At 40.8% G+C, this 24,576-nt stretch overlaps 1 protein-coding gene across 1 annotated transcript in view; it reads left to right on the forward strand.

Moving 5' to 3' along the window:
* The first annotated feature begins 7,617 nt into the window (after positions 1-7,617).
* Positions 7,618-24,576, forward strand: part of MCC (MCC regulator of WNT signaling pathway) — a 572,218-nt gene continuing 555,259 nt past the window's right edge. Inside the window, 1 exon segment of the mRNA XM_033929092.1 lies at positions 7,618-7,748. Coding sequence (XP_033784983.1) covers positions 7,618-7,748 — 131 coding nt within the window.

Genomic DNA, 24,576 nt, shown 5'->3' on the forward strand with positions numbered 1-24,576 from the left:
GAAATGCTTCAAGAATTAGATCATATTTAATCCATAGCCTTTGGGTATGTGATCAAAGATTTTTTATGAAATGATAATGATTGGAAGGTAAACTCTTCACCTAAGGGAGGTTTTTCAGCCTTCCCGTCAGAGTTTTACATCTCTGAGCATTTTTATACATATCTTTTTGATCACTCTCTATAGGCTAGTTACCTTTAAGAGGTCAGTTGTGTTCCATATTAATAGTGCTTTCCTACTTAAAATGTATTTAAAAGATGTACTATCTTATACTGGTTTAGAAAGTTTTTGTCCAGATAATCTTTATTATTTGCCCAGTAGTATTATAAAGATTTCAGAAGAAGGGGGGAAAGATCAATTAGTGTCTCCTGATAGTTTGAATATTTCCCAATTTCTTGAGTCATCTAAAGACTATATAGCCAAAAGAGCAACATTATTAGTCACATTTAAGACTGAGATGGAAAAACAAGATATCCTTAAATTGTATTTTTTAAATAAAAATGCTATGTTCTGTGGTCAACAGATAAATGTTTTTCCAGATGTCTCTAAACAGACACAATACAGGAGGAAGCAATTCCTACAAATTAAGGATAAAACCTTGAGTGTAGGTGCTTCATTTTTTCTTAAGTTCCCCTGCAAGTGTTTGGTGGTATATCAAGATACCAAATATATTTTTTTAGACCCAACTCATTTAGAAAATTTTCTTATAGATAAACCTAAGTTGGATATTTTGCCTGTTATTAATGCAGAGGTTGAGATGGAATGATAATGAAGATAATTATTATTATGCTTGACTCCAGAGTGTATTAGCATTGAATATGTTGATGATGTTTAATTATTACTTCTTAAAGGTCTCATCAGGCATAGTCAGCCCCTAATAATGTGGACTTGAGGATTATTCTCTATTTTTATTTTTTATTTCCTGTGTAATTGTTTATTTTGTTTGAATTTGTTATTTTTTGTAACAATCAATAAATTTAATTAAAAAAAAAAAATTGTGCTTTTCAACCACTGCATCTTCAGATGTACTTTCTACTTTTGCATTGAAATCCCCCATAATGATCAGTAGATCTTGTTTTGGTGTTTGATATATCACATTTTTAAAGTTATCTGTAGAACAATTCTACATCTTCATCTTCTACATCTGTCGTTGGAGCATGTGATTGGATCAAGGTGACATTGATCGGCTTTCCCTGCAGGCAGACAGACATGACTATCACTGATAACATTGTACTTTAGTACTGTCTTTAAAAGCTTATTATTAAGGATGAATGTCACACTATTTTTTCTGTGTATTTCATGACCAGAGCAGCAGATCCAGTGCTCGTTTGATTGAAAATGGCCCTGTCCTGTCCATATGAGCTCACTGATCCCTATCAAATTGATTTTGTTTTTTCCATTTGATCTTTAACAATTTCCAGTTTTCTTTGATTCATGCTTCATATGTTCCATGTTCCTATGTTGAGAATATCTTTACAGTTTCTGATCTCACTTTTCTGTCCAGAAACATCAGCATCAGATGTCCTTGCGGCTTTGATTTGTCAGCTTCATAAACACTGGACATACTCTGGGAGATGGTCAGCTCTTCCCTAGTACTTAAGTAAAATTTTTAATGTGTTCTTCGCTGTACTTTTACTCAAGTATTCAAAAATTTATGTATTTTTTTACTTAAGTACTTTGACCAACATGGAGTATAAGCAGTGTGAAAACCAACAGAAACAATGAAAATATTTTTATAAGAATCTGACATTCTGCATTTGTGTAGTAAAAAAGCCTAGTAGATCTCACCAATGCTCCCTCTAAGGACTAGCCAGGTATACACAATTTTTGTGTGTGTGTGAGCAACAAGTTTTAAAAACCAACAATTTTCCAGATTTACAAGTGAGCAATGCTCCTAGAATGTTTAAGCAATTGCTCACATACTCCGCTTAGAGTGAACATAGGATTTGACCATTAACTTTCCAAAACCCTTAATATGCATGTCATCCTTTTCATTACATGGTAAATACACTTCCACAAAATTATGAATGCAATGATGTCATGCAAAATAATAACAGTAATAGCCAGTACTGCTTCAGTTTTGGGAGAACGTTCAGATTGAACTAGAGGAAAAGCCTCAGACAGGAGCCCTCCCACCACCACAATGGTGGAAAAGGTGGTTGGGTTGGTAACCTCACTGGCAAAAACCTCTATAAGACTCCCAATTGAAAAAACTGTAAGCAGGACTGTCTTTGCTGGATAGAAGAAAAATTTCTACTTATCTCTTCGATCGGTACACCGACGGTGGCCAGCGTTTCACTAACTTGCTGCCTCAGGGTGTAACAAAATCCGATCAAAAAACTACAACCAGAAAAGAAAATTACATCAAAATACTGGAAGTAAAGCAAGGCTACAAAATAAACTTCAGAAGCCACATGACATACCTTAAAGCAGGACGCCGTAACGTCTCAATGTGATCAAAAAGATGGCTGTGCTATGACTGTGTTCGGGTTATGAACCCTCGGGGTATGACGTCATTCCCCGAAAAGTGTCTGTGCAGTAAAACAGCTGACTAAGCTGCTGTCTGTAAACGAGGGCAACACTGTTTAAGTAAAGTCCCCCGAAAACAAAAAAATCAAAAATCTCAATATCAAACTCAAAATCAAAAGAATATGCTCCATTCTAGTTTTTGATTTAATCCATTTGGTTCCTCACTGTCCAATTTAAAGATCCAGGCTTGTTCAGCTCGGAACAGACATTCTTGCCGATCAGGGTGCTCATCAGTAATTTGGTCTATCACACAGCATTGTAAGTCAGCAAACACATGATTAAATTCTAAACAGTGTGTGACCATAGGAGCTTGAAGGCGATTGTTCCGAAGGCAACTTTTGTGTTCAGTGACTCGTGTTCTAAAAGGACGGGTAGTCTGACCCACGTATATTTTTGGGCATGGGCAAATGAAAACATACACTACAAAAGTTGAATTGCATGATGTAAGTTGTTGAAGCTCAAATGATTGACCTGAGCTAGGGTGAACAAAAGACCCATTTAGTTCCAGCGTGATAGAGCATGTGGAACATTTTCCACATTTAAAGTGACCGCCGATGTGATCAGCTGGGGTGTGTGGCTCTAAGAGATCAGATGGACTTAAAAGCTCTTTGAAATTCTTTTGGCGAGAAAACGCCATCCTTAAATGGGTGTCTCTGAAAGTTGGATGTAACTCCAATAATTCCCAATGATGACGTAAAATCTTGGTAATGTTGTTAATATTGGGGGAATATTCCAACACACATGTGACAATGTTATCCGTGTCTTCCTCGTTCACCCTCGGGATGAATAGGAGATCTCTATTCATGAATTTGGCTCTTTTATAAGCTTTCTTTAATATTGTTGGTGGGTATCCTCTATCTTTTAAACGAGTATACAACTTCTTGCTGTTGTGTTTGTAATCAGGCATATCAGAACACAAACGTCTGTATCGAAAAAATTGAGACGTTGGAAGGCTGCGTTTTAGTGGAACAGGATGGTTACTGGAGAAGCTGAGAAAGGTGTTTCTGTCTGTGTTTTTCCGATAGACAGTGGTTTGAATAGAACTGTCACCACGAACAACTTTGACATCTAGAAAGGATATGGAATCGGGATGGCACTCCATGCTAAACTCAACTTTCTGATGTCTAGAATTCAGCCACATGTGAAATTGATCAAGTTCCTCTCTAGAACCTTTCCAAAGGACGAAAATGTCGTCAATAAAACGTAGCCATGTCAAAATTTTATCTGAAAAAGGATTATTCACAATCCATGTATTCTCAAATTTTTGCATAAAAAGATTGGCTACGGAGGGTGCCATGGTTGCCCCCATGGCCACTCCTGAAATCTGTTGAAAAAATTGTTCTTGAAATCTAAAATAATTTCTTTTCATAGCCAAAATCAAAAACTGTTTTAAGAGATGGATAGGAATCCTAGTGTTACTGATATTGTTTTGGAGAAACTCTTCCACAATGTTAATAGCTTCGTCTTGCGGGATAATGGTGTATAACGATTTAACATCAAATGTGACAAAAAAAGTTATAATGTTAATGTTGGTAATTTCAGAGAGCTTAGTCAAAAATTGTGAAGAGTCTTGTAAATAAGAGAATCCTTTGGAAACAATGGGACGAAGAAAAGTGTCAACAAAGGAAGAAAGAGGCTCAAGAATAGACCCTTTACTTGATACAATAGGTCGCCCAGGAGGGTTTTCCATATCCATATAAGGATATGGAAAACCCTCCTGGGCGACCTATTGTATCAAGTAAAGGGTCTATTCTTGAGCCTCTTTCTTCCTTTGTTGACACTTTTCTTCGTCCCATTGTTTCCAAAGGATTCTCTTATTTACAAGACTCTTCACAATTTTTGACTAAGCTCTCTGAAATTACCAACATTAACATTATAACTTTTTTTGTCATATAAGGATATGGAAAACCCTCCTGGGCGACCTATTGTATCAAGTAAAGGGTCTATTCTTGAGCCTCTTTCTTCCTTTGTTGACACTTTTCTTCGTCCCATTGTTTCCAAAGGATTCTCTTATTTACAAGACTCTTCACAATTTTTGACTAAGCTCTCTGAAATTACCAACATTAACATTATAACTTTTTTTGTCACATTTGATGTTAAATCGTTATACACCATTATCCCGCAAGACGAAGCTATTAACATTGTGGAAGAGTTTCTCCAAAACAATATCAGTAACACTAGGATTCCTATCCATCTCTTAAAACAGTTTTTGATTTTGGCTATGAAAAGAAATTATTTTAGATTTCAAGAACAATTTTTTCAACAGATTTCAGGAGTGGCCATGGGGGCAACCATGGCACCCTCCGTAGCCAATCTTTTTATGCAAAAATTTGAGAATACATGGATTGTGAATAATCCTTTTTCAGATAAAATTTTGACATGGCTACGTTTTATTGACGACATTTTCGTCCTTTGGAAAGGTTCTAGAGAGGAACTTGATCAATTTCACATGTGGCTGAATTCTAGACATCAGAAAGTTGAGTTTAGCATGGAGTGCCATCCCGATTCCATATCCTTTCTAGATGTCAAAGTTGTTCGTGGTGACAGTTCTATTCAAACCACTGTCTATCGGAAAAACACAGACAGAAACACCTTTCTCAGCTTCTCCAGTAACCATCCTGTTCCACTAAAACGCAGCCTTCCAACGTCTCAATTTTTTCGATACAGACGTTTGTGTTCTGATATGCCTGATTACAAACACAACAGCAAGAAGTTGTATACTCGTTTAAAAGATAGAGGATACCCACCAACAATATTAAAGAAAGCTTATAAAAGAGCCAAATTCATGAATAGAGATCTCCTATTCATCCCGAGGGTGAACGAGGAAGACACGGATAACATTGTCACATGTGTGTTGGAATATTCCCCCAATATTAACAACATTACCAAGATTTTACGTCATCATTGGGAATTATTGGAGTTACATCCAACTTTCAGAGACACCCATTTAAGGATGGCGTTTTCTCGCCAAAAGAATTTCAAAGAGCTTTTAAGTCCATCTGATCTCTTAGAGCCACACACCCCAGCTGATCACATCGGCGGTCACTTTAAATGTGGAAAATGTTCCACATGCTCTATCACGCTGGAACTAAATGGGTCTTTTGTTCACCCTAGCTCAGGTCAATCATTTGAGCTTCAACAACTTACATCATGCAATTCAACTTTTGTAGTGTATGTTTTCATTTGCCCATGCCCAAAAATATACGTGGGTCAGACTACCCGTCCTTTTAGAACACGAGTCACTGAACACAAAAGTTGCCTTCGGAACAATCGCCTTCAAGCTCCTATGGTCACACACTGTTTAGAATTTAATCATGTGTTTGCTGACTTACAATGCTGTGTGATAGACCAAATTACTGATGAGCACCCTGATCGGCAAGAATGTCTGTTCCGAGCTGAACAAGCCTGGATCTTTAAATTGGACAGTGAGGAACCAAATGGATTAAATCAAAAACTAGAATGGAGCATATTCTTTTGATTTTGAGTTTGATATTGAGATTTTTGATTTTTTTGTTTTCGGGGGACTTTACTTAAACAGTGTTGCCCTCGTTTACAGACAGCAGCTTAGTCAGCTGTTTTACTGCACAGACACTTTTCGGGGAATGACGTCATACCCCGAGGGTTCATAACCCGAACACAGTCATAGCACAGCCATCTTTTTGATCACATTGAGACGTTACGGCGTCCTGCTTTAAGGTATGTCATGTGGCTTCTGAAGTTTATTTTGTAGCCTTGCTTTACTTCCAGTATTTTGATGTAATTTTCTTTTCTGGTTGTAGTTTTTTGATCGGATTTTGTTACACCCTGAGGCAGCAAGTTAGTGAAACGCTGGCCACCGTCGGTGTACCGATCGAAGAGATAAGTAGAAATTTTTCTTCTATCCAGCAAAGACAGTCCTGCTTACAGTTTTTTCAATTGGGAGTCTTATAGAGGTTTTTGCCAGTGAGGTTACCAACCCAACCACCTTTTCCACCATTGTGGTGGTGGGAGGGCTCCTGTCTGAGGCTTTTCCTCTAGTTCAATCTGAACGTTCTCCCAAAACTGAAGCAGTACTGGCTATTACTGTTATTATTTTGCATGACATCATTGCATTCATAATTTTGTGGAAGTGTATTTACCATATATTTGATTTTTCACAACTCCGAGTATTTTGTGCTATATCCTTTTCATTACAAACATTAAGGTATTGCCTTCCAATGCTAATTAAAAAAAAAATGTATTACGTTAGTCCAATATAAAAAAATATGATCTTATTTTCTTTTTATCTCTATTTATTACATTACAAATACGGTGTTTCATAGACACACACACACACACAAAAAAAACAAAACCCAACAGAAGAACACAGAGAAGAGAAAAACAGGTGAATAAAAGGGAAGACATAAAAGAAAAGTAGCCTTATTTCTGTTTCTTGGGGATGCTCCGCCACCACCACCTTACAGAAAGATTTGAATCCCCAAGAGCTCGGTCTCCCTCTTTCTCTAGGCAACAGCCGCTGCAACAGGCTTCTTTAGTACAGTTTGAAATCACCTCATTTCACCTCCTGCACTCCTCTCCATCCCAGCCCTAACTCCTCCCACAAACCTTCGCTAAACCCCCTAGCTAAAGAGGAAGGCACCGCCCCTTTATCCCCCCCCCCTCCCCCGTCCCCCGGCATTCCTGAGGCTCGGCTCTCTCTCCCTCTAGCAAAAAAAAAAAAGCTGAGCGAAAACACGGGCAGCTGTAAATCAGAAAGATGTTTGCCTCTCTTTCCCTTCCAGGCCTTTCTGTACACCTCAGGCTTTCGAACCGATATGTAAAGAGGGAGTGAGGAACTACTCCACTGGCCTCTATGAACACTTTTGAGTAACTAGAAAGAGGGGAGCGCGTGCCTTTGGGATTCTGCCACACCGAGACGCACCTGTTGTGCGCGAGGACTTGGGGGCTGGACGTCCAGGCTCCCTGTCCGGCCCGGAGTAGCTGCGACGGCTATCGCGTGAGTGGCTGCACCGGGGGCTGGGAAAGGGCAAGAGGCGGCAGGAAGGGTCACTCTGCATCCTGGGGTGGGGGTGGGGTTTGAGTAGGGGGGCAGTTTCCACTTAGCTGCCCGTCATGGCGGAAGCCCACGTAGAGGTGACTGTGAGCACGAGCGGCAGCAGCGACACCTCCAGCACTGGTGAGGAGGAAAGGATGAGGCTTCTCTTCCAGACCTGCGATGGAGATGGGGACGGTTACATCAGCAGGTAAAAGTGAAGGCAGCGCAATGAAATCTTTTTTTTTTTTTCACATCTTCTTTACTGTAGCTTTCGGAATAAGAGCTGTTGCTATACTTCCGATTGCATTGTTATATTTCTTTTTTTTTTTAATTTTTTTTATTATTTTATAAACTACAACAGTGTATTACAGTTATTACAAAACAATTATTATAAAATTATTTTAACAGAATATACCAATTCATACAATTAATCATAAAAAATATTGTTATATCCACCCACCTTCTTGCATTGTTATATTTCTGTTGGAATAATTAAAAAGGGAGGAGGAAGCACATTTGTTAAGATTTGTTAAATGTTTGTCTTCCCTGCCCCTAAGAACGTTCGTGCACTAAAGTTCAGCAGTGAAAGTGAGGGGGGGATTTGTTCCTTGCTTCTTCTTTGAGTTTGAGCTGGTGGCAGGAGAGAGAGAGCAGTTTCAGAGGACCGGCCATTAACCATTATGGGCTCCTTTTACAGAGGCGCGCTGGCGGTTTAACGCGCGTAATACCGCGCGCTAAACCGCCGGCCGCGCTAGCCGCTACCGCCTCCTCTTGAGCAGGCGGTAGCTTTTAGGCCAGCGCGGGGGTTAGCGCGTGATGAAAAGTCCGCACGCGTTAACCCCGCTAGCGCGGCTTAATAAAAGGAGCCCTATGTGTAGACAGGGAAAAACTTGCACAGGAATCCCACTCCCTGGGCTCCTTTTATTAAGCCGCGCTAGCGGAGTTAACGCGTGCGGACTTTTCATCACGCGCTAACCCCCGCGCTGGCCTAAAAACTACCGCCTGCTCAAGAGGAGGCGGTACCGGCTAGCGCGGCCGGTGGTTTAGCGCGCGGTATTACACATGTTAAACCGCTAGCGTGCCCTTGTAAAAGGAGTCCTCTGTTGTGGCTGGAAAATCTACATTCGCCAGAGGAAGAAATGTATTAAGATGCTTCACATTTCTCTGTGTTGGTCAAGTGTTTACACTTGCAAATGTTGTCCAGAGAAATTCAATACCATACTGTTTCAAAGTGGTTACAGTTATCATGTTAGTTCTCTTAAGAGGTCGCTATAAATATAATATTAGAATGAAAGAATTTAAGGTAATACCTTTGTGTTGGACCAACTTAATGAAAAAATATATTGTTAACCTACAAAAAGACATCATCTTATGTTTTTGCCTTTTTTTAATCTTTTTATTTAACTGCCCTGGTTTGTTTAGGTTTTTTTTTTTTAAGGAAGGAACAAATCAGGGGAAAACAAAACCAAAGACACAAATACAAAGAAACCAAAATGGAATTGTCCAGCTCAGAATGATGTGCACTAAAAAAGTGTCCTCCAACTCATCTGTTAATATGAAGATCTTTATTCCTCCAATATCACAATGGTACATTCAAACGACTCTATGACTCGACATGTACATGTTTCGGCCAACTGGCCTACCTCAGGAGTCTTAAGGATCACGAAGGATGGTATACAAAGAATTCTACTACTCACGTAGATTTGACCAAAGTCCCAATGAGGAATCTTTTGGCGAATGAATACAACTATGGCCGACTGGTGCCGAACATCTCGCTTGCAAATGTTGTCCAGAGAAATTCAATACCATACTGTTTCAAAGTGGTTACAGTTGCCATGTCAGTTCTCTTTAAAGGTCACTATAAATATAATATTAGAATGAAAGAATTTAAGACCAACTTAATGAAAAAAATATATTGCTAGCCTATAAAAAGACATCACCTTATATTTTTCCTTTTTTTTAAATCTTTTTATTTAACTGCCCTGGTTTGTTTAGTTTTTTTTTTAATACATTAGGTGGAACAACCAACTCATGTAGCGTTTAGACATTACCACGGATACCTAAAAATACAGTTGAGTGTGCATAAGTATTATGATTCTGATAGTTTGGATCCACATCTTTTTGATGTGCTTACTTTAATATTCTATTACTTGAAAATGAGGAAGCGTGGGATCAAAAACGCTGTGGAATTTTCCATATAACTTCTAGAAGAGTGCCCAAATAGTTGTGCTAGATGTACTACAACTTTTTCCCCTACACAAAATAATTGAAGACCCTTTACTGCTGTACATTAGGAGCCCAGACACTAGTATCACATTTCCCACCCCCACCTCTTATGCTTCCTGTAGCCTTGCCCTGGTTGTGACAGGGCTCTAAGATATGCCTTATGTAATTCAGTATTGTCATAGAACATTATTGTCATTTCCTGCCAGGGCATGTGAGGTAAGCATTATGGGCAATGTAGTCTTAGATTACAGCTACCCTTGCTTACCTGTATAAACTATGTTTCTATTGACTTTTATTCTGCAAGACCTCTCCTCTCTCTCGGCTAAACTTGAATCCTTTGTTTGTCCCATTGCTGTGCTTCCTGGTCATTTCTTTACCTCTGACTGATAAGGTCATAAAAACATAAGAATTGCCATATTGGGATAGACCAAAGGTCCATCAAGCCCAGTATCCTGTTTCTAACAGTGGACAACCCAGATCCCAAGCACCTAGCTAGATTCCAAATAGCAAAACAGATTCTATGCTGCTTATCCTAAGAATAAGCAGTGGATTTCCCCAAGACTTCCCAATAATGTCCTTTGGACTTCTCTTTTAGGAAATGATCCAAACCTTTTATTAAACCCTGCTAAACTAACTGATTTCACCACATTTTCTGGCAACAAATTCCAGAGCTTAATTACATGTTCTGTGAAGAAATATTTTCTCCGGTTTGTTTTAAATCTACTACTTAGTAGCTTCATCGCATGTTCCCTAGTCCTAGTATTTTTGAAAAGAGTAAACAAACGATTCACATCTACCCTTTCAACTCCACTCATTATTTTATAGACCTCTATCATATCACCCCTGAGTCTTCTCTTCCCTAAGCTGAAGAGCCCTAGCCACTTTAGCCTTTCCTCATAGGGAAGTCGTCCCATCCTTTATATCATTTTTGTAGCCCTTCTGTGAACCTTTTCTAATTCCGCTATATCTTTTTTGAGATATGGCGACCAGAACTGCACACAGTATTCCAAGGTGTGGCTGTACTATAGAGCGATACAAGGGTATTATAACATTTTCATCTTTGTTTTCCATTACTTTCCTGATAATTCCTAACATTCTATTTGCTTTTGTAGCAGCTGCTGCACATTGAGCTGAGGGTTTCAATGTATCCTCAACAGTGACACCTAGATCCTTTTCCTGGGCAGTGATTCCTAACACAGAATTCAGCATCACATAACTATAGTTTGGGTTCCTCTTTCCCACATAAATCACTTTGTACTTGCTCACATTAAACGTCATCTGCCATTTTGGTGTCCAGTCTCACAAGGTCCTCTTGCAATTTTTAACAATCCTCTTGCGATTTAACAACTTTGAATAACTTTGTGTCATCAGCAAATTTAATGATCTCACTAGTTATTCCCATCTCCAGTGAGAGATGACCCAGTATATAAACTGAAGACTAGATTAGATTAGATTAGACATTGATAAATATGTTAAAAAGCAGTGGTCTCAGCACAGACCCATGGGGAATCTCACTATTTACCCTTCTCCATTGAGAATATTGACCATTGAGAATATTGACCACTCTCTGTTTTGTCTTTCAACCAGTTCTCGGTCCATAAAAGGACATTACTTCTTATCCCATGACTTTCTAATTCTGTAATTTTGTTCTTCATAATAGTCTCTACCATTTTGCCCAACACCGGGGCTGATCGGATGGTGTGGTTCAGGGGTGTCCACACTTTCTTGACTTGTGAGCTACTTTTAAAATGACCAAGTCAAAATGATCTACCAACAATAAAATTTGAAAAAACACAAAGCACACTGTATGTAGAGAAAATGTTAATTATCATTTGTATTCAGGGTTTTTTTCAGAGATCAAGGCAGATGACTTTAAAATATGCAATGTCACCTCAGTAACAACTATACAAAAATAGACAAATATACCCCCTCCCCTTTTACTAAACCTCGATAGCGGTTTTTAGCGCAAGGGGCTGCGCTGAATGCCCCTTGCAGCTCCCGACGCTCATAGGCTCCCTGTGCTAAAAAACACTATCACAGTTTAGTAAAAGGGGGCCATAGTGCAAAATATAGACAGCAGATATAAATTCTCAAAACGAACACATTTTGATCACTAAATTGAAAATAACATCATTTTTCCTACCTTTTTGTCTGGTGATTTCATGAGTCTCTGGTTGCACTTCCTTCTTCTGACTATAAATCCAATATTTCTTTCTTTCTGCCCCCTCCCTTTTCTTTCTGTCTCTCCCCCTGCCCCCTCTTTATTTCTGTCTTTCTTTCTCCCCCTGCCTTTCTTTCTCTCTCCCCCTGCCTGCCTGTCTTTCTTTCGCTCTCCCACTGCCTGCCTGTCTTTCTTTCTCTCTCCCCCGCCCCCCCCTCCCAGCCATTGCATCGATTTCTCCACTTTCTTGATTCTTTCTCTTTCCCTGCCCCCCCAAGCTAACCCGCCAATTTCTCCATGCTTCCCTGAGCCAGGCCTGGCGCATACAAGCACCGGACCCACAAGCCTTCACCTCCGGTGTCAATTCTGACATCAGAGAAGAAGTTCCAGGCCAGGCAGGCAGCGATTGGCTGGCCCAGAGCTTCCTCGCTGATGTCAGAATTGACGTCGGAGGTGAAAGCTTGTGGGTCCGGCGTTTGTACGTGCCTGGCCTGGCTCGGGGATACAGGAAGAACAAGATCGCAAAAGCAATGCGATCAACTTGCGTTGCCTTTGCGATCTACTGGTCGATTTCAATCGACCATTTGGGCACCCCTAGTGTGGTTGCTACCATCTTATACAGCAAGAAAAAGTCAACCATTGCAGCATATGCAAAGACCTGGCAATGTTTTCAAACCTTGTGCGCTTGGAAGGGCGCAGACCTGAGCTTGACATCGATACCAGTGGTACTCACCTTTCTCCAGGAAAGCATGGAAAAGGGCCTATCAGTCGGATCTCTGAGAGTTCAGATATCTGGGCTTTCATGCTTTGGTCCTAAGCCCCATGGGACCTCTCTTGCGGCTCATCCGGATGGAGTGCATTTTGGCTCCACCCTCCACAGTGTCATCCATTTCCAACTTGGAATCTTAATCTGGTCCTTTAAGGTACTTGTAAGTCCACCCTATGAGCCACTGGACCAAGCAAAGATGGATCTCATCGTCAAGTTGATATTCTTGGTGGCCATTACCTCTGTCCACGGAGTGTCTGAACTTCAGGCTTTGTCCTGCAAAGATCCTTTTCTTCGGATTATGGACTCAAGTGTGACCCTGTACACTGTCCCTCTTTCTTGCTGAAAGTGGTTTCTAGCTTCCACATCAATCATGAAGTACGGTTGCCAGCCTTTTTTTCAAGATGGCGTCTGATTAAGATGTCAGTTTCAGTTCCTCCTCAATTTTTGTTTGTTTTCTTTTAACTTTTCTTTTATTTTGTTTCACTTTATCTAGTTCTTTTTTGTCCTTTTACTCTTCCTTTTTAGTTTATTCTGTTTTTGCCTAAACTTTCTTCTTATTTGAGTGGCGGTGTGTGGTTTTGCCTTCCCTTAAGAACTACGATCTTGGCTGTAAAAATCTGTCTTTGAAAATTTCTGTGATCTTAACCATAAATCTGTTTGGTGATGTGGGTTTCTTACCTGCTGCGTTCCGGATCAGCCCTGATGAGGGTGGTTGGCTTTAGAGCCCTTCGGCTTTTCCTCCATCAACAGCTGCAAGGCTTCGAGATCAGTGCGGCTCTTTTGCTTATTGATGGGGCTGTGATGTGACTCAGGAGTCTGGTTATGTGTCGGGGACCTAGGGCAGATGCTGGAGCTACGATTGCCAGCGGTGGATTCGCTTCGATGGATCTTCTATGGCCCACCTTCTCTTCTCAGCCTGCTGTCTTCAGCCATTGGGCCCCTCCTACCTCTGTGAACTTTTACTTCTGTCTCGGACCGCATGCCTTCAACTAGTTCAGGACTTTTACTTCTGTCTTGGACCGCATGCCTTCAGCTGGTTCGGGACTTTTACTTCTGTCTCGGACCGCATGCCTTCGGCTGTTTCGAGACTTGTCACTGGTGGTGGAGCCGACTTTTGCTACAATGAATGAGCGGCCTGTAAGAAGCATGTGCCTTCTCCCTTCTGATCTGCTATTTTTGGCTGCTCCTAGACCTGGGCAATGGCGCCTTCCCCTGCAAATCTCTGCGCTCCTGCTTGCAGAGGTTGTGTCCAGCTGTGGTGGCCGAGCTGCCTTAATGACTGATTTCAATTTTCTCCCTGTTTATTTTTCTTTTCTTTCTTTCATTTGTTTTTGTTATTATTTAATTTTTATTTTATTATTTAATATTTATATCTGTATTAAAGGCCTACACTAAAATGTAATTGATTTGACCGGTTAATAAGAAGATTTTGTTTATATTTAATTTCTTTATAATTTTCCTACATTCTGATTCTCTTCCTGCTCTCATTTTCTTCTCTTTCTTTTAATTCAATTTTAATATTGCCTACTTTTTCTTCACTTATTTGTACATGGTTCTTATCATTACTTTCTAGGCACTTTAGCATAGATTGTGATCCCTATCTGGGACAGATGGGGAAATTCTGTGTGTCATACTTCCATATGGTTTAACCAATTTCAATGTTATTAATTTCTCCTTGTATTCTTTTGTACACTACCTAGAACCGAAAGGCATATGTGCGGTATATAAATAAAGAAATTATATTATGTTATGTAACATGGGGATCAGATTCCTATGGTTTTGCCATGTACAGTGCTGCGTACGCCTTTCAGAGCTTTAGAAATGATAAATAGTAGTAGTACTGGTAGTAGTGCTTCATCTTAAAACCCATAGTCCTGCCCAAGGAGGAAGGGACATGGGGGAGTGGAGCCGGGAGGGCATTGTCCAAGAAGTATAAAAGCCTGGGGTAGAGCTCGCTTAAGGAGGCCCAGAGGAAAGCGGTGAAATCCAACTATATTTGCTCCACCACTTATATATAAACTGCAACTGCTATAGCTAGGTAGGAGCAAGCTACAGGGGGGAGAGGCAGAGGAATTTTTTTTATAAAGGCTTTAGTGATGGCCAAGAGAACAATTATGTTGGAAAATAGCAACAGCCCCAGTGTTATTGCAGTGGAAAAGGTTGATGTTTGAAATGTTGCTAATGGAGCTGCAGAGTACTGCTGCACAGGGAGAGTCTGAAAAATGGAAAACTTTTTCCAATCCATTTGGGAGCCCTGTTGGGAGACATTCTCTCATCGAGAGCGTAGTCTGATTTTGAATCAATAAGATACCTTATAGAGAGTGCCATCACCGCTGGAAAATATTTTCTCTTCTAGGATAATAAATAGGTGATGATTGCTGTTGGGGGGGGGAGGGTTAGGTACTGAGAGTCCAGTCTTTATACTTGGATTTCATTAACTGAGATCAATGAATGCGCCGAAGAGGAAGATACAGTCTTAGTTTGTGGAAGGGTAGTTAAATAGAAATATGATATTGATTATGTTTGCAATTTTTTTTTTTCTTACGCTACGTTGTTGTGATTCTTATCATTATAATGGCTGATGCTGCTGTTATGGATTATGTTTTAATGGAAAAGTCTATACACAAATAAGAGACCACTTCATGTTGTATATATAACCTGTTTCTCTTATGTAGTATATGGATGTGCCTAATAACAGAAAGAGAGAAAAGTTGGAGATAAGAGGATATGTTTCTTTTCATCCAGCTGAAATGGGGGAAAAGGGAGCAAGTTAAAAATAGTTTTGGATCAGTGACTTAAGCACAAAATCATCACCGCCCCTAAACCCTGCCAGTCAGATGCTAACATGAGTGTATGTGTCACACAGTGTGAACCATTGGGGGAGGGGATATTAACCCTAGCTCTATGCAATTTATTTGAAAAGTGCCTCCATTAAGAGGAAAATCCTTTGGTGCATCACACCCTTAATGCTTATAATTTCATTTTGTGTCTAGATAGTATTCCATTTAATTTTATAAGGCTACTGCCAATTTTTTTCCTTTTCCAGTTATATTTACTAAAAACATTATAACTATTCAAAAATTCAATACAGCCAAGTTGTCAAAGTTTTGGGATATTTTGGATTGTTTTTTTTTTTGTTTTTTTTCAAAATGTGCTGTAGTTGTTCCCTGTTTTCTTTGCATGTACTTTTTTCCCACTCTGAATCTGATGATACTGCAGAGGCAGTTTTCCTAATTAGTAGAAAGGAAAAGTCCCAGTCATTTGCTAAATGGCAACACCTAGATCAGGATGGAGGATGGATCTGTAATTTAGGACTGTTCCTGCATTAACTGGGCTAGATGGGGGAGGGGGTGATAAAAGAGGGATAAAACACTGGATAGTTTCAAGGCACGGTTTGTGGAGGAGTAGCCTAACGGTTAGTGTGGCGGGCTTTGATCCTAGCAAACTGGGTTTGATTCCCACTGCAACTCTTTGTAATCTCGGGCAAGTTACTTAACCCTTCATTGCCCTAGGTACAAAAAGCTTAGATTGTGAGCCCATTAGGGACAGGTACCTGCATATAATTACATTACATTACTGACTTCTATTCCGCCCGTACCTTGCAGTTCTGGGCGGATTACAAAAGAAACAACTGGACATTTCCAGGAGAATTACAATTTAGGGTTTTGGATTACAGATAAGATGACTGGGAAATTACAAATTAGGGTATTGTATACTGAAAAGATGACTGGACTATTCCAGTAGATTTACAATTTGGGGAGCTGTTTGCATGCAGTTATAGGGCGGATTACAAAAGAGACTAATTGGGCATTTCCAGGAAAATTGCAATTTAGGGTTATGGATTACAAAAAGGTGGCTGGACAATTCCAGTAAATTGACATGGTTGAGACTTTGAGGAGAAAGAATAACAGGAGAGGAAGAAAGGTTTGAGGGGGAATTTACACGAAAGGGGAAGACCAGGGTTAGAATTAAGACATCTGGATACATTTTTTGAATAGCAGGGTTTTGATTTCTTTTCAGAAAGATTTGAAGTTGCTCGTTATTATCAGCAGGTTGGAGATGGTATGGTAAAGTTTCGCTGCTTGCGTCGCTAGTAGATTGTCAAACATCTTCTTGCGCTGAGTGCCTTTGAGTGGAGGAAGGTAAAAGGGGTCTGGGTTCTCCTTTGTCTAGTAATGAGGTTTTGATTCAGGCGGTTGTTTAGGTAAGTGGGGGCTGTGCCATTTATTGCTTTGAATAAAAGACAGTATAATTTGAATTGAATTCGTGCTTGTATTGGTAACCAGTGTGAGTCTAGGTAGGCAGTGATGATGTGGTCAAATTTACTTAGCAAGTAGATCTATCTGAGAACAGTGTTTTGTACTGTCTGTAGTTGTTTTATCAAGGTTGTGGGGCATGGTAGATAGAGGATGTTGCAGTAGTCCAATAGACCTAGGACTAGGGATTGGACTATTGCTCTCTGTCGAAGACTAGGGATTGGACTATTGCTCTCTGTCGAAGAATTTTCTAATTTTTCATAAATTGCGCATGGTTAGAAATGCTTTCTGGATAGTCTTGTTGATTTGGACCTGCATTGTGCAGCATCTATCTATCGTTACTCCTAGGAATATAAGAGCGGACTGCATACGTTTAGTAGTGCTTTAGAAATGATCTGTAGTACCAGTCCTGTCATCTAGATAGGAGACTGTTCAGCTGAAGTGAAAGCCCAGAAGTAGCAGGAGGAACATCTGAGCTAAGAAAAACAAAAATCCAAGAACAAAGATGCCTCAGTACTACTGTAGAATTTTCAAGACTGAAGTTCTGTGTACTCACCAGAATTTCAGCTACAGTTCTAGGGTCATTATTGTTTGCTTCTCACTGGTAGGTTGCATCAAAGGATTGTCACAATCAGTAACAGCAATTCTTTGACACATTCAGTAACACTACAGTGTTAAACATTTTTTGAATGTTAAGAACCAAATACTATTGATTCAAGAAGGACAGAGTCAGAAATACTGTATCATATACTTAGATTCAGAGGAGTGCAGTGAGGGCTTTCAGGGGATTCAGTGAATCCCTAACTCTATAGCCCGGTGGGAGGGGGGGTTGTTTTCTTTTTGCTTCATGCAGTTTGATTTGTTGAGTAGGCAGCCTGCACAACCAGTCAAACTGCATGAAGCAAAACATATACAGTGTTCACCCGGACGTTCGCAGTCAGCGGTGTGCAGTCCCGGTCATTTGCGGTATTTTCCTACCGCAAACCACCGACCAGGAGAGGGCAGCGGGAGAGGCAGGAGAGAGCAATGGGAGTGCCGGCGACTGCAGGAAATCACTCGCTGTCTGCTCCGACCGCCTCTTCCTGTACTAAAGTCAGGCCTCACCAATCAGGAGCTGCTTTGACACACAGCTCCTGATTGGTAAGGCCCGACTTAGTGCAGGAAGAGGCGGTCGGAGCATACAGCGAGTGATTTCCTGCACTCGCCGGCAGGGCTGTGGAGTCGGAGTCGAGGAGTCGGAGTCGGAGGAAATTTCGGGTACCTGGAGTCGGAGTCGGAGTCAGAAGTACAAAAAACTGAGGAATCGGAGTCGGAACATTTATCTACCGACTCCATTTTTGAACTTGGCATACCAATCACGAGCGATTCTTTCAACTATAGCACCCACTATATACACAGCACAAATGTTGCGAGCAGCTTCTGCGGCCTTAGAACCTTGATTAAAAGCAAAAAGAAGGTGGTGTCGAAAATGCTCATTTCTCTCAACTTGACATTCCATTTTAACGATCTGAAAATTAACCAGTGCTGTGGTGTCGGAGTTGAGGAGTCGGAGTCGGAGGGAATTTCGGGTAACTGGAGTCAGAGTCGGAGTCTGAAGTACAAAAAACTGAGGAGTCGGAGTCGGAACATTTATCTACCGACTCCACAGCCCTGCTCACCGGCGCTCCCGCTGCTCTCTCCTGCTGCCCTCTCCAGTCTCCACCACGAAAAACTGTATTCGTGGTTTTTCAAGATTCGCAGGGGTTCCTGGAACGGAACCCCTGTGAATATCGGGGGAGTACTGTACTACAAAAAAAAAAAAAAGCAGGGATCTAGGGTTGGGGATTCTCCAAATCAGCAATGAAGGAGAAGATGGGACGTGAGGTAAAAGGAAAAGTCCCAGCAGAAACTAGACCTCATTCGTCAGATATAAATCTTTCAAAATTTCTGTTGAAAAGTTTCTTCTCATTTAGAAATCCAGACAGACAACTTAGGTAATTCTTAATCTGTATCTTTATTGGATGAGTATTGCTTGCCCCAACATAAAAGCCCGACGGGACCCGTTTCGCCTGAAGGAGGCTTTTTCAAGGGTTCCAGGGGGGGTACTCTTTATAGATCCTCACAATCCCAGGGCAGGAGCGGCTACAGATACAGATTAAGAATTACCTAAGTTGTCTGTCTGGATTTCTAAATGAGAAGAAACTTTAAAACAGAAATTTTGAAAGATTTATCTCTGACGAATGAGGTCTAGTTTCTGCTGGGATTCTCCAAATCCCCTGAAGGCTCGGACAGTACTGATCTGAATTTGATTGGCTGAGCAGCATCTGTCTATTGATTTCCTGCTCAACCAATCAAATTCAGAGCAGTGCCCTCAGGGCCTTTAGGGGGTGGGGTGAATCCCCTGAAGGCCCTGACCGCATGCCACTGCTTAGATGATAGTCTTTATTAAACATCCACTGTTATTGTCTTACTAACTCAAAGATACTGTAGAAGGTGCTAAATAGATTTAAATGAGAAGAATTAGAATTGCAGAGAGTAAGAAAACCCATCAGAACTGTACAGTCATTTATTTATTTCGTTATTCAATTTCCTATACTGTTCTCCCAGCAGAGCTCAGAATGGTTTACATGAATTTATTCAGGTACTCAAGCATTTTTCCCTGTCTGTCTTGGTGGGCTCATTATCTATCTAATGTACCTGGGGGAATTAAGTGACTTGCCCAGGGTCACAAGGAGTAGCATGGTTTGAACCCACAACCTCGGTGCTGAGGCTGTAACTTTAACCACTGCATCACATTCAGATTACACCCAGGCCTTGCCATCCGAGTGCAATAGAATGCTACATATACCAGCCCTTCATCCAACCAATATTTCTTTCATAGATCCTGAAAAAAATAAATGCCTAGAGAGCCATATCATCATGGAAAGGATCACTCATTGAACAATAAAATATATTTGAAACAGGGGGACAGTTTCTTCCATGACTGCTAAGTGTCAAATATTCTATTGATTGAATTTGTATTCTATCCCATTTTCCCCAAAGAGCTCAGAACGGGGTTACAGTATTTATTTATTTATTTAATTCTAGAATGTCTCTGGTTCTTGTCTTACTAACTCAAAGTAAGTCATTGAGCCTTGAGCTAAAGTCATTCTAGCTGCATTTAGAAGACAAAGGTAGCAATTCTATAAATTGGCAATTCATTAACGGCCCCTCTCATTTGGAATTCTTTACCCACTCGCATTAGGGAAGAAAAAAACTTAGACAAATGTAAAGGAGCATTGAAATGTTTCCTTTTCAAAGACGCCTTCAAGCATTGATGTCTCCCCTTCTTTTCTGAATTAGTAAGCCGCGGTTATTAATAACTTCTCCTCCGCTCTTCCTCTTGTGTTTACCTCTTTATGTTCTCTTTTCTTGAATTTATTGTAGTTCTGTCCTCTCCTTTCTGTAGGTCTGTCTCTCCATGTAATCTAGTAGTTAGTTCCCCTAAATAAGTCAAAGGGATTGATCCTAAAATAGAAGAGAATTCCACTTTTGCATACTTGTATGCATTTAATGAGCTAAGATCTATCCATTCTGCCTGATATTCAGACCATGGCTGTCTCCTGCGGTCTGTGGCAAAACTGGAAATTCAATGCTGGCACTGTATCCTACTCTTCCACTGGCTATCGAGAGCCACTGTGGCTATTCTATTGAAGGTTGTTAAAAAAATCCTCTGGATCATCCCCTGCTCCGAGTTTTATCATCAGAGACAAACTTTTTGTATAATCTAAGGCAGGGATCTCAAAGTCCCTCCTTGAGGGCCGCAATCCAGTCAGGTTTTCAGGATTTCCCCAATGAATATGCATTGAAAGCGATGCATGCACATAGATCTCATGCATATTCATTGGGGAAATCCTGAAAACCCGACTGGATTGCGGCCCTCAAGGAGGGACTTTGAGATCCCTGATCTAAGGGGACTTGTCTGAGGGACCCAGTTTCTCAGTCCACTTTGGAGTCCAGGCACGTCATAGTCTTTTGTAATCCTTCGGCCACGCAATGTAACTCCTTCATTTGGGCCTCCATTAACTGGATCATCAGCTGCTGCCACTGCCATTGTTGCTCCATGGCCTGTGTGAATCAACACTCCATTGCTGATTAGTGGGCTTGCATCTGCTCGGCCATCCATTTTAGTGCAGCTTCTGACACCATTGTCCTGCAGGGAAAACAATAACAAAGTGCAGATCACCAGCAACAGGTTCTCACCTTGACCTGCTAACTAACCCCTCAAGCACACATTCCCCCACCTAGGTACCATTTACCTAATAAAGCTAGTTATTAATGCTTTCCCTGAAGAGACACAATCCATTGCTCATGTAGGTGGTTTTGGGGCTTACCACTGCCACAGATGTCCACTCTGGTACTCTAGGCTAACTGGGGGTTAAGCTGAAGCCAGCATTCCTCCCCCCACAAGGGTTATGTGTAAGAGACTGTGGTCTCTTAGAGCAGAAGCTCAGAAACTAATCTCAGTCTTATCACTCCCCAGCTCATGGAGTTCTGTTTTCTGTCTCCCAATGAGGTTAAGGTGAGGCATTACTCTAATTTGAGAGATTGGTTCCAAAATCACCCTACAGTCTTGGGAGGACCTTAGCCTCATTCCTTCTAGTCCCTATCAAGCTCCCAAAAGAGGCTCCAGTCTTATCTTTTAGTTCTTGACTTTATCTAAATTAGTCCTAGGGCTTGTCCTTGTTCAGTTCTCTCAACATTCATGGAATTCAGTCAGTTCTAAATGTGGAGGACAGCTCACCCCTGCCACCTCCCACATAACCTTCCCTGTCAGACTACTTACTCCCACCTCAGGGTCATCTGCTACTCACCCTAATCTACAAAGGATGTAGGGAATTATCTTCAAATCAGGTTATTTTCTGATACTGATTCTTCTTTGGGGACTTCTCCCTGGGACCCTCTTCCCTTCACAAATTTGTATGATAAAGTGGTAAGGTGCACTTAGTAGAGGGGCATGATGATGCGTGGTATTCTAGGATGCTTATGTGGTATAGATTTACCTAGAAAGTACTTGGGATGGATAGCATTTGAGAGTTTGTCAGGCTCTAATGCTATTTGAAGAATGGTTTGGATTCATACAGAGATGTGGTTAGCATATACTTTCCTAATTTACTGAAGGCTAGAAACAGTTCTGAGTTTCTTTGTACATTTCAGAAATGAATGTTTACCTTTTGTAAAACCTAAAATATAATGTATGTTGAACTCCTTATTTAATGTAGCACATTATCAGTTCTTAGGAGTTGGGAGAGATGTGATTTCTTTTTCCACATCTGCTCTCACTATCCTATGTCATGTTCCAGCTGTGGAAACTCTTCTTTGTTCTGCCTTACTCTGCAAATCTCTTGAGTACTAGCTGGGAAGCTGAGAGGTACATATAGGAAGAAAGGGCATTTCCTCACAGAACAATTAATTGTCAGTTTCTTAATTGTCATTTCAAAATGCTGTCAGCAAAACAGTGGTAAAGACCAATTGCTCTCATAAGCTGTCTAAGACAATGACTGTGACTGAACAGAGGCTGAAAGATGAGGAGAATTACCATCCTGAAGGTCTAATAGTTTCAACTTCATCCCCTTTTAAAGGTCAGAAAAAGTGAAACATGATGCTGATTATATTACAAAGACTAATTTGGTATTTATCTATTGTACGAATTACCAATCTGAACTGATTCTGATGTGTGTGTAAAATAGTTTTGCTTCATTATAAGTTAGATTTAGTATCTAACCAGATAGTGGCATACCAAGAGAGGTTGGTGGGGAGGTAGTCTACCCTGGGTGCAGCTCATAATGGGGTGCTCCAACTCGGACCAGAATCGTGAACTTCTTTCAGTAGTGGCAGCTTTCACAATTTGCTGCTCTTGCTGGTGTCGGGCCTTTCTCTCTGCTGGGTCCTGCCTTCGCAGAAACAGGAAGTAGGTGAAACTTGGCTGAGAGGAAGGCCCGATGCTGGCAAGAGCAATGGATTGTGAACTCTGCTCTGTTGATGGGGGGAGGGGGGCAGTGACAAAGATAAAGAGGAGGTTGAGAATTGCTGCTCCCAATTGAGGAGAGGGAGAAAGAAGTAAGACGAGGTAAGGGAGAGGAGGGAAAAGAGAAATGCCAGACCATGGGGAAGGGAGGAAAAGGAAGGAAGGAGATACCAGACAGTGGAGGGGGAGGGGGAGATGCCAGGGCATGGAGGGAAGGGATGGAGATAGAGATGCCAGACCAGGCGAAAGGAGGGAGGGAAGGAAAGGAGATGCCAGATCATGGAGTGGAGTGGGAAGGAAGGAAAGGAGAAGAGAGAGTTGCCAGAACATAGGGGAGGGGGTAGAGACAAGAGAGAGAAAAATGGAGAGGGTGTAAAGCTGAAATTAATCATGTATAAAGGAGAGAAGGGGCACAGGATAGACAGTTTATGGAAGGGCATAGAAAGAGAGAAGATGCCATATGGAAGAGATAGGGAGAGTAGACAGTGAATGGAAGGGGCAGAGTAAGAAGAAGATGATTAAAGCAGAAATGACAAAAGGTAGAAAAAGATATTTTTTGTTGCTTTAGAATAAAGTAGTATTGTAGCTGTATTTTTAAACGTTTACAAACAGAAAATGGAAAAAAGGCAATCTTTTTATTGGACTAAACCCCCTTCCTCAGATCAGGACAGGATACTGTAACAGCAAAATACTGTACTGACCTTAAGATGGAGAATTTTGCTGCTGAAAGCTAATTGAAAAATGGATTAGACCAATAAAATGGTATTTTCTTATTTCCCATTATTTGTTTTATTTCTGTTTGTTAATTTGTAAAGTGATGATTGCTATTTCTCAGTTTGTTCAAATTTGCATCTGCTATCTTTATATTTTGCACAATATTAGGGACATGCATCACTGTTTCTGTTTCTGGGGAGTGGCATTGTATGCAAAGTCTGACTTCTTTGTGGTTCAATTTAACTTTTGTCTACATATTTCTATTTTTAGTTTGTGATTACATATTCCATATTGGGCAAGGGTGTTTCAATGTTCTATGTGTACAAAAGACATGGTTTTCTGATAGCATTGACTGTGCAGGATCGATCTGTACTAGTCTGGCTTGTTTAGTATTACAACGGATGTATTGATGTTCTACTGCTCACTGCAGTATGTAAGATGCTGCCTTTTCCTAGGTACACTCTTGTTGTGCGAAGTGTGGATTATTACTAAAAATCATGTTTTTCATATAGAGGAGGGGGTATTAGAAAATGATGGGCCCCGAGGGTCACATATGCTAGGTACGCCACTGTAACCAGAATGAATTAAACATTCTTTCTGCATTCAAGAGCTGCTCTTTTCTGGGATCAGCAGGTGTGAGGGGGAGGCTCCGGGTAAGCAGAGACAGAATGTGGTCGTCTCTCCCAGATGGCAGGACAGACAGATCTTTTCTTATACACTGTGACTTCTGACATTTTTGTCCTGGTCAATCTATGCTACCGTCTGCGTCTGACCAAATTTTGCACTTCATTGGTTAAAATAACAGCAGCATGGAATTTCTTTTGTATGGTTAATTGAGAATAATATCCTTTTTCATTTGCTGGTCTAACAGGCTGCCAGAATGTGCTTTCTTATGCATTTGCGGGAAGAATATGTACCATCCTT

This window comes from Geotrypetes seraphini, chromosome 1 (assembly GCF_902459505.1).
Source record: "Geotrypetes seraphini chromosome 1, aGeoSer1.1, whole genome shotgun sequence".
Taxonomy (NCBI): Eukaryota; Metazoa; Chordata; class Amphibia; order Gymnophiona; family Dermophiidae; genus Geotrypetes; species Geotrypetes seraphini.